The following is a 13,602-nucleotide window of genomic DNA, read 5'->3' on the forward strand; positions in this document are numbered from 1 at the left end:
TTGATGTAATAGATTTATCCCTTTATCATCTTTAGAGAGTTAACATTGTTTTGGATTTGGGGTACTTCTGCAGTTTAAATCCAGTTTTTCTGTTAGTCTCGCTCGGCAATGCCTGGTGAACAACAAAAACCGCTGGATTATACCAAGTGAGTAAAAAGAGACGCAAGCGAGCACATGGTGAAAAATTGCAAGAAAAAGAAAGGGCAGAGTATCATTGCATTTCAAGTAATACGTCTTTAATCTTGTGACAAGGAAGGAAAAGGAACAATTCTTGGCTAAAATTTATTTGTGAGTCTCTGGAATCGATCCTTGCATTTTGACAGGAAAACCGGCTGCTGGCAACAGAGAGAAGGTGCAAAAAATGTTGTCAAAAGTGTATCTTAAAACAGCGAAACGTAATCAACGGTTTCAGTTGGAGGTGCAGTAATGGCCAGAGGTCCTATCTTCGGCTACCTATAATTATAAGATTAATATATTTGTGTGCATACGAAAGGGCTGACTTAATGATTGTAAGAAGAGGTAAAGAAACCACTCTATCTAATTGTTTAGATTACAATCGTTTTAATGTCTTTTTAGGATATTGAATACAAGATGGAAAAATAGCAAATTCACACAATTTTCTTATTTCAGTTCAAGCTAGGTGAAATGCTGCTCGCAATACCAACTAAGCATTTGTCCCAGTAACCACTACTAAATACATAGCACAATGGTGGATTAAGAAATTTAGTGGCAGCAACAGGAGTCTTGAAAATGATGAGCGTAGTGGTCGGCTATCAGATGTTGATAACAATCAAGAGCCTTAGTGGAAGCCAATCTACACAACTGTTCAAGAACTTGCTTCTGAATTAGACGTAACATATACAACGATTTGAGAGAGATTGGAAAAATAAAAAATCTTGATAAACGGGTGCATCATGAATTGAACAACAACCAAAAGAAACACTATTATGAAATGTTATCTACCTTTTTTATGCAACAAGAACAACCCGTTTCTTGGCTGGGTTGTGATTTGCGATGACAAACGAGTTCTTAACAACAATCGGCGATGCTCGGCTCAGTGTTTAGATACTAACAAAACTCCACGACACTTTCCGAAGCCAGAGTTGCACCAAAAGAAACTTATGCTGCCTGTTTGGTGGTCTGCAGCTGATCTCCTCCATTACAGTTTTTTGAATGCAGGTGAAACTATTGCGGTGATGAAATACTGTCAACAAATGGCTGAAATGCATATAAAATTCGACAACACACCAGCATTAGTCAACAGAAAAGATCTAATTCTCCTCCACAATAATGCCTGACCACACATTGCTAAATCAACCCTACAGAAGTTGAACGAATCAGGCTACAAAACTCAGCCTCATTCGTCATACCTCTCATTTACCGACTACCATTTTTTTCAAGCATCTCGACAACTTTCTCAGTTAGAAATGCTTAAAAAAAACCCAAGCGATATCAAAAATGCTTTCAGCAACTTGATCGCCACCATAACACAAAATTTTTACGTTGCTGGCATAAATACACTTGTTTTGGGTTGGCAAAAGTGTGTTGATTTTGATGGTGCTTATTTCGATCAATAAATTTTTGTTTGAGCCAAGATATGTTCATCTAAATTTAAAAGTTAAAAACAGCAAGAACTTTTTGTCAACCTGATATTTTCAAGTTTGTCTGTTTACCATTATCATTTACTCATAGCGGTTTAACTATTAAGGAAGGCTTGGCCGTCTGTTTCTGGTTATTCTCGTCATCTGCTTCATGGTAATCATGGGGCGTAAATGCAGAAGTACCTATTATTTTTCTCTCAAATAAACTTTTTTCTAAATGTTGTAAAATGTACTACAAAAAACATTTTTTCCTTGGATATTGTTTCAGGAAATTCCAAAACACAATTTTAAATCTGGAATGAAACTGGAAGCTGTTGATTTGATGGAACCCAGGTAATTTGCTTTCTTTTAAAGTATGTCTATATTTATCTTTTTGTAGATTAAGTAAAGGGGATAAAATTGAATATCTACTAATATTATGACTGACTATTATCTTTATATGCCGTGCATGTAACCATATCTTATTCTTATATTTTTTAATTTGTCCATAATGAAACGACTGAAAAAGGTCTTTTTAACAAAATGATGTTATCGGTTTGTAATGTTAGTCAATGTTTTATCAAATAGATTGAATATCATTTAGAACATTGAAGATTTTATCCCATTCCAGAACTTGAGATGTGCATTGATAATTTAGATTATTTAAACTACTATTCTCATCTTGATTGAATATAAATATTCACAATGTCGAAATATGTAGGAGCCTAGAATCAAACCTATGTATCATTATTTCATTTTCTTCAGTCAGATACATCTTTTAAACATGCAAATTAAATGAAAACTATTTTCTGGATTAAATAAAGGATTCAGTTTGATGTTTAAAAAAAAAATTTCTGGAGTTGAAAGAGGAGATTATATTGGTCAAAATGTTTAAATAACAAAGTTGAGAATAGTAATCCGAATAATGTAATGTAAATGATATCAATGTCATTTTTTGTTAAATACAGGCTATTTTAAATGCTTTTGCTTTCAACAGGTTGATTTGTGTTGGTACAGTAGCCAGAGTTGTTGGTCGGCTTTTACGAATTCACTTTGATGGTTGGGAGGATGAGTATGATCAATGGGTGGATTGTGAATCTCCTGATCTCTACCCCGTTGGATGGTGTGAAATTGTCTCTTACCCAATTGAAGGACCCAGAATCAAGGGTAATTATCTATACAACAGTAATTTCAGCCTATTTTGCTTGAGAATTGCACTTTCAGATGTAAATCTGTGAAAGATATTTTGAATAAAAAAATTCCATATTTAGTGAATAAGCTTAATTTTTCTTGTTATGCCTATCAATAGGTTGCATCCTACAAACTCAAATTCCAAATAGCCATTGCCATTTGTGGAAAGTGGCGCCATATTCTTCAGAACAATAAAATTCCTTACAGAAATTGATTAAATAAGGTTGGATTTAATTGCAAAGGGCAGCCATTTAAAAAACAGTAGTGGACATAACTATATATTCGTCCACACATTATTTATTTAGAACAAAAAATTTTGGAAGTGAAATACTGCATAGTTTAAATTAAAAAAGCAATAAATTGTATACTACATTTTAATTCCAACCTATAGGTCTGACATCCTGGGGTTATTGTTAACTTGAGGAAAAGGAGGATTTCTTTAAGAAATATTCAATCCTATAACTTAACAAGTGTAATTAAATTTTTAAAAAGTCTGTAAACATTACATTGAAATTTCAAATAAATAACATAGAAAAAATTATTACATTGTTTACTTAGGAAAATACATTGTTTACTGAAAACTTAAATGCAATTTTAAAAAAATAATGTTTCTTTTGTCTTCTGTTTTATTTGGATTATTGGGATCACAACTATTCTCATCTTGGTTCCTATATTCACAACCTTTTGCTCAATGAAACCTCCAACCTTTTTCAAGTACATCTTTTGTGAACTCTGCAGCCTTGTAGCATAACATAGAAGTTAGCTATGACATCATCCAAAACATTATAAATAGAAAAATCAAGATGAGAAGTACAAATAGTCATTGAAAAGATTCCAAGGTTTGTTTTTTATTGTTTTAACTTTAAAAAGTAAATAAAAAAAAAACATTGAAGTGTTGAAATTTTAGTGTTAACCTGCCAAATAGTTTTGTGCACAAAAAAAAAAAATCAATCATTCTTTTTCTCCCACTGACACAAATTTTTGTACAAACAAAAATTTGTCATTCTTTTTTCCACTGATACGCGAAGTAACCGCACGTACAAAATGACTCCAAGTAGGCAAAAAATCTTCTCGCCAATCAAAAAAATAGTTTTTTTTTATATGCTCAAATTCAACATATGCAAATTAAGACACAGTCGAATTTGAGCATATGTCGCCTTTTCGTTTCCTATCGGTCGGGTTTTGAGTTTTAGCGTTGCACGCGCCACCATTGGCTGCTTATTTCCATGACTTGTCATATTCCTCTTTGATCTCATGATCACATAGGCTGCATCCCAAGAGTGGTCATCTTTGTCGGATGCTTCTTTGCAATTGTGGGGCCTCCTTAGAACTGTGGGCTTCATCAGGGGCGCATGCGTGTTCTGCTCCTACCTCATGACCATCTTCTGAGTGTTTCGTAATCAAGTATCAGACTTTCCGACCTGCTCTCCGAAGATACTGTGCTGTTGGGAATCTTCTGTGCATGGTATCAGGGCACAGGTCCTCCATGTGTTGGGGCATCCCATTGACCGAGACAGACTGTGGACTGATCATCTGTTATCCGACCCTGGCCAAATCTCGTTGTACAACAACTCTCTGGTGCCTTCACCCACACATAGTCTCCAATTTGGTGCAATATGGACTATGCTTGGGGCTTACTACTGGTAGCATAGCATCAATTCCTTTCACCCAAATCTTGTACCAGTATATGGCATTGGCTGGTGAGGTTAAAGATGATTCGTAGTCTTTTGGAGTCACATTGTATCAGTAGACTACCTGTATGGAGCAGCCATGATTCGTTTCATAGTGCGATGGCATCACTCTGCTATACCGTTCCTGGCCAGGGCATATGCACAGCGAAATCTTAAATTCATGCGCCATTCATTTACAAACGTCCTGAATTCTTTACTGCTGAAAGCTGGGTCATCATCTGTCAGTAGTTTGTGAAGTAGGTTACATTCAAAAAAGACCACTTCCAGTTGGCAAATTATAGTTGCCGAGTCTTGCCATGCTCATTGCCTCCATACTGAAAACTGCGATGGCCCACAATCCATGATAGTTAAGAAATGGTAAGCACCATAGTGGAATGTCCATTCCCAATCATTGCTCACCTCCAGCTTTCCTTTCTCCCAGTGAACTAGTGCTGGATCTATAGATTGGCATGCCACGCATGTTCGTATTGCCAATCTGACTTTTGTTTTTGTTGTAATAGGGCAAATTCTCCAGGCGAAGGTCCTTGATATGACCTTAAACTATATCCGATGGTGAGGCCCCAGCTTGTGGGCTTTGGGGAGTGTGGAGCCACCCTTTAATTGCCATTGCTCCCAGGTCCACTCTGACCCGGACTGGTAGTACCTGTTAGGGTCCCAACTATGGGTTAAATAGAAACCGACTTAAAAAAAAACAATATATACTCTATTAAAAAATTGTTCTTCAAAATCACTAGATTCAGCATTAAATAACCTGAAAAGGGTAGATATGCTGTAAAACAAAAACAACCAACCATCTCCAGGCGAAATAAGTGGTGCGTTGCACTCCTGGATGTCCACTATTTCTGTGAATGAAATGATAACAGCCGGAATAGCTTGAAGTATTGAAATTTAAGTTTTAACCTGCTGAATACCATTTCATACACAAAAAAAATCTGTAGTTCTGTTACTCCCACTGACACATGAGCTAACCATCCAAACAACAATCTGTCTTCTTTTTTCCACTGACATGCAAAGTAACCGCACGTACAAATTGGCTCTGAGTGAACAAAAAATCTTCTCGCGAACCAAAGAAATACCGGCTTTTTATATGCTCAAATTTATACATATGCAAATTAAGACGCGGATAAATTTGAGCACATGGCCCTGTTTTCATTTCCTATCGGTCGGGTTTCGAATTTGAGCGTCGCACACATCACCCTTGCAGCTTGTTTCCATGACTGCTATCACACATTGCAATCAAAATAACTAAAAAAAAAAGGCAAAAACTCCCTCTCAAAAATAGAAACTAAACCAAAATTGAGCCTTCATTAATCCTAACAGGCCTTTGTTTAATGTTTATATAAGCAAAATCAAATAAAAAAAATTGTACTAGTGCACTTATTGATCCGTGCTGAAATAATGTTATTTAAAAAGCTATTCTTAACATGGGGAGGGTGTACCTATTCTATACTTTAACCTTACAATTGAATATCACATATCATAAAACTTTAATTAAACTTGGAAATACGATTTAAAAAATAGCGTGAATCAGTAAGTGCACTAGCAGCAAAAAAATAAATTAATAAAATTTGTGTCATAAAGTTTCAGGAATTATTAGCATCCAATTTTTTTTTTTATAGATCTAGTAAGAAGAATGTGTGTTTCAAGCTAATGATAAAATGAGGTGAATACCGATTAATTAAAGAGAATTTTCATGCTTGCTTCTTTTTTTGCCTCCACTATCAACTTGAATAAAAATATTGTGTCCATTTCATTTAAAAAAAGATGATGTTGAAATTAAACAGTTTTCTCATTAGTTACTATCAAAAGGGCCAATATTAAAGCAGCATATCCCTTTCATGGATTAATATTGGTCAAAAGCAAAGGGGAATAAACCTTGCTATTGGAGATTTCAAATTCTGAATTGCTCAGACCTAATATTCCTTACTTGAATTAAAAGCTTTCTATACAGTCAGATATTATGTATAAACAAGTTTTATTTTTTTTATTAGAATATTTGCAATTTTTTTAGAAGATATTAGTAATTCTTGGTAAATGAGTGATTATAAAATCAGTAAAAATCAATTTTCTTTGTTAAAACTAAATTTCTACGTCATTTACTAACTTGTTTAATTCAATGGCAAAATAGTAAAATGGACAAACATTCATTTTTTTTATTTTTTTTATCAGTTTCGGTACAATCTTTTATTTGATTAAATGTATATTGAATAATCTATCTCTAGTGTTGCAAGAAACTGATGTTTACAACAGAATTTGAGTGATAAATGTATAAAGGTTGTTGTACTTGAAAAAACAATCACTGGTATTTGATATGTTGAGAACTGTTAAAAGTTGGAGCACAAGTCATAATCTCTTTTTATTATAACTTTCAGAATCTCCATCTGTGATGCTGCCCTCCTCTATGGCTAATCGGAAAAGAAGAGGTAAAGCACAAGTTTACAAAGGTCCTCGCAAAAGTAAGTGTCTTTTCATTTAATCTTTGACAAAAGAACTCAAGATTCTTTTTAAGTAATATACATTCAAATGTGTTCATATTAATGAGCTATCTCCCTTCCTCGTCTTTCTTTCCTGTCTATATTCTCCTATTCTTCACCTTTCACTCTTTTGTTTTTTTCTCAGATATTGCATTTATTTGTTTGTTTACAGAAAGGAAGCCTAAATTATCCACCCGTCTCCCAATTCACAATGGGTCCAATAAAAATAGTGGTAGTAAATCATTATTGTCCACTTGTCCACCTCATGTACAAATGTCACCTGAGGCAGTGGCTGCTACTTTACCACCATTACTGGACAACAGCAATACAGATTCTTCCTTGGAGGCTTCTGACCTCAAAACTACATCTGGTAATTTGTTTTAAAGCATTCAAACCATTTAAACTTATATTTTGAGAATATTTTCATTCTAATCTGTTTGGAAAATAGTCATAAAATTCTCAACAAAATGTAATTTTTTGGCAACAATTATTTGTTTAGAGAATTTTTGGTAATAATTATTTGATTAGAGAAAAAGAAAAGATAAAAATCAAAAAGAGAGATAGCTTGAAGTATTTCCTTTTTTAATTAATTTTGAATTTTTTGTAAGGAATAAGGCTCAAATAATCCAAAAGCAAAATATTATTTCACCATTTTTATTTATTTTGTAAATTGTAACATGTAGTTATCATATTTTCCAATTTATTTATATCAGTATTCCCTCTTCCTCCTTGCCAACTTATTTTTTCTAATATTTGTGTGTACAATTAAAATTAGTAATTTTAATGTTATTTTTTTCTAAAACATAGCTTTAAGTAAATGTAAGTTTAGGGTGTAATGAAATTCTACCAAAACCAATAAGCCATTAAGAAACTACTGATCAATTTGTATGATATTTTGTTTTTAAACCTCTGTTTTAGTAAAATCTGATGAAATTGGCCAAGAAGCTGAGAGCAGCTTACACTCTGACACACCTCCTCCACTGAGTCCACATGCGCCAACCCCTTTGTCAGAGACTCTTTCACCATCTCCATACATAATGGGGCCTAAAATTGAAGTAAACCCATCCAGCAGTGCAAAATGCCCAGGTGTACTAAATGGGGCTAGTAGCACTGACACAGGATTAACTGGTTTCTTAACAATCAAATCAGAACCCAGTCCTGCTCTCCAAACTGCCAAAGACACCAGCACCAATTCCAAAAATGTTGCCATTACTGCACCAAGTACAGTGGCTGGTCTCCTGACACTGGCATCCCAATCACCTGATCTTGCCCTTGGTGGTCAGCTCCAAACAGTCATCACTCCCAGCAGCACTTCCATTACAACATCAACAGCTGCTGCAGCAGCAGCTGCTGCCAGTTCCCACATTCCTTGCATCATTATGCAAGATCAAGAAAAGGATACTTTGTCATTGACCACTAAACAACAGACAATCATTCCAGAGATGTGGACAGTCAATGATGTCTGCCAATTCTTACGTATCAACGCTTGTGAATCACACTGCGACATCTTCAGTAAAAAGGTGAGTTGATTTTTTTTTTTTGGGGGGGGGGTATATTACTCTTTTTTTAATCTCCAGAAATATGTGTTGTAAGGGTTTCCAAAGCAAACTATTAAATAGGTACATTGACTTGAAATACAACTGGATCTATTATGTTACTCTCGCGGATGTGAGATCTCCACTCTTTTACAGCTGTTTTATTTTTTTATATATAATAATCCATTAGCAGGACCTGTGGAAATTCCACAGGGGACTGATTCATATGTAATATATTGATGTTGGCATTCTGTAGATGTTCAGCATAAATGGAGATGCTCTGATATTATTGTAGATTTTTTGTTAAAACTACAAAAGTAGCTATCAGGGACGCCCGGCATAGCCAGGTCGTAAAATACACTTAAATATGATATTTTAATTCTTGCAGATTTCGTGTATATCATTAGGTTCATCAGCTTGAATCAAAACCGAATCCTAAACTTTTAGTTCCTTAAGCTATAACTGAAACCAAAACTTATGAAGAATTCTTGATAAAATTATTTTTAAAAAATGGATTATTGGAGTGCCATTAAGCTATAATCAAAACTGAAACCAAAAAAAAATTAAATGACTTAAGTGCCATCAGCTATAATCGAAACCAAAACTTCTGAAAAATTATTGGTAAAATTATTTATTACAAGAAATGGAAGTCCATAGCAAACGACCCGGATGTAAGCGTGACACAGAAAATAATACACACACTATCTTCGTAATATGTAGATACCAGATTTTCACATAAATCCACTTTTTTTAATAAGAAATGTCTTGATGTTATCTCTTTCTCTTATGCTTTCTCTTGATTTCTCTTTATTTTTATTTTTCCTCTTCCTGTCTCATCTTACTTCACTCTCTGGAAATGTTAATTTTGACATACTTGACATGAGAAAGAGTGGAGAGGAGGTTGTTTCATCAAATAATTACTTCCTGTCTCTACCTCCCCCTCTCATCTATTCCTGAGGTCTTTTTCTGATGAAATGAAGTTAAAACATATTAGTCGATACTCATATGAAAAAAGATATTGTAGCTTATCCTCCTTCTTGTTTTTTAGGTGATAGTGTAAATACCCTGAATAACAAAGAAAAAAATTAATTTCAAGTTTTGTTTTTTTTAGATGAGGGCTGATTGTTTATATTATTTGTGTTGATCAGACTATTGTTCTCATCCTGAGTGTTATTTGTGCAAAATTTCTGTCGGATTGTCCTTAGACTTTCATCAGACATGTCGGTTGTTGTTTGGAAAAGAAAGGAGAAAAGTTACTAGCTCTGTAGATATTTTCGTATTTCTGTGAATCAGTCTCCATTTTTTGGTCATTGTTCAAATCTGTAAGAAAAAAAATTGGTTGACAAAGGGAAGGCAATTCTAATTGCCAAAATTTTAAGGGTCTACAATATTTACTTTTTCTACAATTAGAGGTTCCCAAATGTTACTAAATTCCTGGCTTGGTCTGCTTAGTAATTTTTTTTTTTTTTTTTTTTTTTTTAAGCATATGCATCCCTGTCAATTATTTTGACCTAGTTCTTTAAAGGGAAATGTGTTCCTTTTTCTTTCCATATGTGATCAGCTAGTCATGACTTTTTTTTTACCTCTGCCCATGTCACGGCTTTACGGTGTTCTTCTAGTCTTACCTTTAGGGGACAACCAATCTCACCTTTGAATAGTTTTCCACATTTGCAGAAAATCTCATGTACGCAGTTTTTTGTCATGAGACTTTCTGTCGGACAGGCCCTTTATGTGTGGTGTGCACACTGGCAAGTTTTCGGATATTGTCCTTTAGTGTTTGCTTGAGGTTTTCCGGGGCTCTCTGGATAGTCATTTTGATGGAGGGTTATTCTTAGGTCCAACTCCTCCTGGTATGTGTTCTTGTCGCTACATATTGTTCTGGCATGGTGTTGTAAACCCCCAGATGATTCCTTTTTTTACATGGTGTGAGTTGAAATTCAGGCATTGTCCCATGGAAGTGGGGTTTTGATATCTCAACCAATTTTTTTTCTCACAGATTCAAAACAATGACTAAAAAATAGAGACTGACTCATAGAAATACAAAAATATCTACAGAGTCAGTAACGTTTCTCCTTTCTTTTCCAAACAACCAATGAAGGTCGAAGCACATTCCGACCGAAATGTTGCACTAATAACACTCAAGATGAAAAAAAAATAGTCCAATCAATACAAGTAATATAAAAAAAAATTACTTTGAAATTTAGATTGAAGGATTAGTTTTGCATATGAATTTAACATAAAATGATCCCAAATTTCCATGCCATTATAGCATTTTAGGGCAGTTAACCATTTTGTTTTACTATGGGAGATAAATTCTGCGCTTTTTTCTTTGGGGGGAGGGCATTTGGACTTAGATAGGTAATGGTATTTTGTGGGGGAGGGGGTGCCATTTGGACTTAGATAGGTAATGGTATTTTGCGACCTTGAGGGTGGATATTTTTCACTAAGATCTAGAGTTAGTGATACAATAACTATTTTTTTAACTAACATAACATCTAAATAAGTATCTTTTACAACACACATAATTTATCTCCTACGGCAAAACCTTTTGGTTAACTGCCTTAAAAGGGTTAGACTAGTCCGGAAATGTAATCAATCTGTATTTTGGGAAATTCATCTTAATTTCAAATTTTTGCCATTGGCCACACACATGTCTGTACTCTCCAGCTATGAGTTAACTAGAAATGAGTTTTCAATACATTGCTTATATTATGCATTGTTTCAGCATTTAATATGCTAATTTACATACTGTAAAACTATGGATACATTTTGATTTAGATCAAAAATTTGCCTCCTGTACAAATGTTAAGAGTTGGAAAAAATTTACTTTTATGTTCTAAAAAATATTTACAAATAAACATTCAACATATTGATATTGAAAAAGTACAATGTAATCTATTTTTATCTTTAATAATCAACCAACAAACAATTGTATTTCACTTAAAAATAAGTAAAATTAGTTTGTATATTCAAAGATGTAAATCCTGTGGGGTTTGGCTTCATAAAATGTTTCAATTTGTCTAGATCCGCAACAATGTTGGGGGGTAGAGTTTGGTTTCAAATAAGTTAAAACAACAAATCAATAAAAAAAAGTTCAGATAACATTTAACATAGCTCAAAATGATTTTTCACATATTTTTTCTGTGATCATATATATGGACCCAATATTTGTTTTCAGTTTTCAATAATAAATTTTGAATTCTTTCTAATTCTTTTTTACTCTTTCAGTAGGAAATAAGCATAATTCTCAGCTTACCATTTATACTTTTTCTTTTCCAAAGTTTAATAGTAATAGAAGTATTTTATAAAAAAAAAAAACTAAATATAAATTTATTCACATTATTTTTATTTTGTTTTATGAAGAAAATAATTATATGTAATTTTTTATTTCACATGTAAAATATTTTTTATTTGAATTAAATGAAAAAATTTTAATTAGTTTAAAATACAAATTAAAAAGCAAAACTGTTTCGAACAAAGACAATATCTTCAATGTGCTCCCCCCCCCCCCAAAGCCTCCCCTCCTCTGGTGCTACCAGATCAGGCTGTCTTATTGGCTTCCTGAGATGAAATACACCTACATTGATGTTCTTTTTTGTTTTTCTATTCTCTTTTGTAAAACTTGATTATGTTTTACAAAAACAACAGCCCCCTTCCCCTCCCCCCTTTTTTCCTCCTCTACTTCCCAACCCCATCGGTGGGGCATTAGAATACACCGACTGCCCCCCAGCAGAGGGTAAAAGTCCCTCAACAGGGCCACCTGTTTGCCACAAAATACAGGTGCTTGGATCCACCAGCGAGAAGAGTATATCCCTCCTGTATCCCTGTTGCTGTTGGAGCGAATGGGTTTCCCCCCAGCACCTCCAATATAGAGCTCAGAGGTGGATGGGGAGCACAAGAGATGAAAAATCAATAAATTTCCAATATGGCCTACAACAAGCCTCAAAAAAAAAAAAGAGCCATAATAAAATCACTGACTCCACAAGCTCAGACTCAGAAGCCGAAAACAAAAGCCAAACCTTCCCTACATACATTGCTATAGAAGCAATTGAAGGAGAGCCAATGACTAAAATGTCTCCATTCAAAATAGAAAGTATCCTATCAGACAAAATCAAACCAAAAACATTAATAAAAAAAAATAAAAAAATAAAAAAATAAAAAAAATAAATAAAAAACGGCACATTACTGATAGAAATAACAATCCAGAAACAAGCAATGGAAATCTCAAAATGGAAACACTTTGACGATCGAAAAATCAAAACCTATCCCTATAAAACATTGAATACTAGCAAAGCCGTGATCAGGAGTCCTGAACTATCACTGTGCTCCTTGGAAGAAATCAAAAACCATTTAAAAAAAACAAAACCTCATTGATGTCAAAAGAATTCAAAAAAAAAAAAAAAAAGAACCGGTGAAACCATCAACACAAATACATACATCCTAACATTTGATGCTCACCAAATCCCTAATGATGTAAAAATAGGATAAGAAAAAATAAATACTGAAGTTTACATCCCAAAACCACTCGGGTGTCATAATTTTTTATCTTTTTTTTATTTTTACATGGGAGTTACCATTTATCAAGGCCCAGAGGTCACTCGAGGATAAGGGTTAATGGGTATACATTTGTCATTGTGATTTTAGCGTAGTAAACATTAGTGGGAATCTTATAACTTGGATTACTTAGGGGCACGGTTCAACAAGAACTTGTTCATATTGGACTTGAAAACAATCAGATTGTAGTCTGCTGAAAAGCAGGCAAATGGAATAGTTCCACAGACGAGCAGTTCTAAGAAAGAAGCCCTGTTCATGGAATCTACGTTTAGGTGTAGGCACAGATAAAGAGTGTGGGAAATTGTTGATAGTGGTTCTGGCTAGACGTGTGTTTTTCGTGAAAGTCTGGCGAAGGCGGACCATAGATTGAAGTTCAGTTGAGCACTTGCCATGAAAATAACGATAAAGCAGGGACATGCTCGCTATGTCTCTTCTGTGGGAAAGAGGTTGCAGGGAAGAGAAAAGGGCATCCCCCACTAAGCTACAAAGTCTATTTTGAACTCTGTCTAGACAGGATAAGCTGCTTCTAGCAGCTCCTGCCCAGATATGGCACCAGTACTCCATCATTGGCCAAACC

At 34.3% G+C, this 13,602-nt stretch overlaps 1 protein-coding gene across 16 annotated transcripts in view; it reads left to right on the top strand.

Annotated features, from left to right (window-relative positions):
- The window catches only part of LOC145259156 (MBT domain-containing protein 1-like), a 498,271-nt gene that overhangs the window by 470,175 nt on the left and 14,494 nt on the right, over positions 1-13,602 (top strand). For all 16 annotated transcript variants that reach the window (XM_080116886.1, XM_080116877.1, XM_080116884.1 and 13 more), the window contains 5 exons: positions 1,870-1,934; positions 2,578-2,747; positions 6,835-6,918; positions 7,109-7,306; positions 7,855-8,456. In XM_080116886.1, the coding sequence (XP_079973012.1) occupies positions 1,870-1,934; positions 2,578-2,747; positions 6,835-6,918; positions 7,109-7,306; positions 7,855-8,456 (1,119 nt within the window). The remainder of the gene's footprint in view (positions 1-1,869; positions 1,935-2,577; positions 2,748-6,834; positions 6,919-7,108; positions 7,307-7,854; positions 8,457-13,602) is intronic.

The sequence above is a fragment of the Euprymna scolopes genome, chromosome 34 (genome assembly GCF_053919585.1).
Source record: "Euprymna scolopes isolate OS-2025 chromosome 34, ASM5391958v1, whole genome shotgun sequence".
NCBI lineage: Eukaryota > Metazoa > Mollusca > Cephalopoda > Sepiida > Sepiolidae > Euprymna > Euprymna scolopes.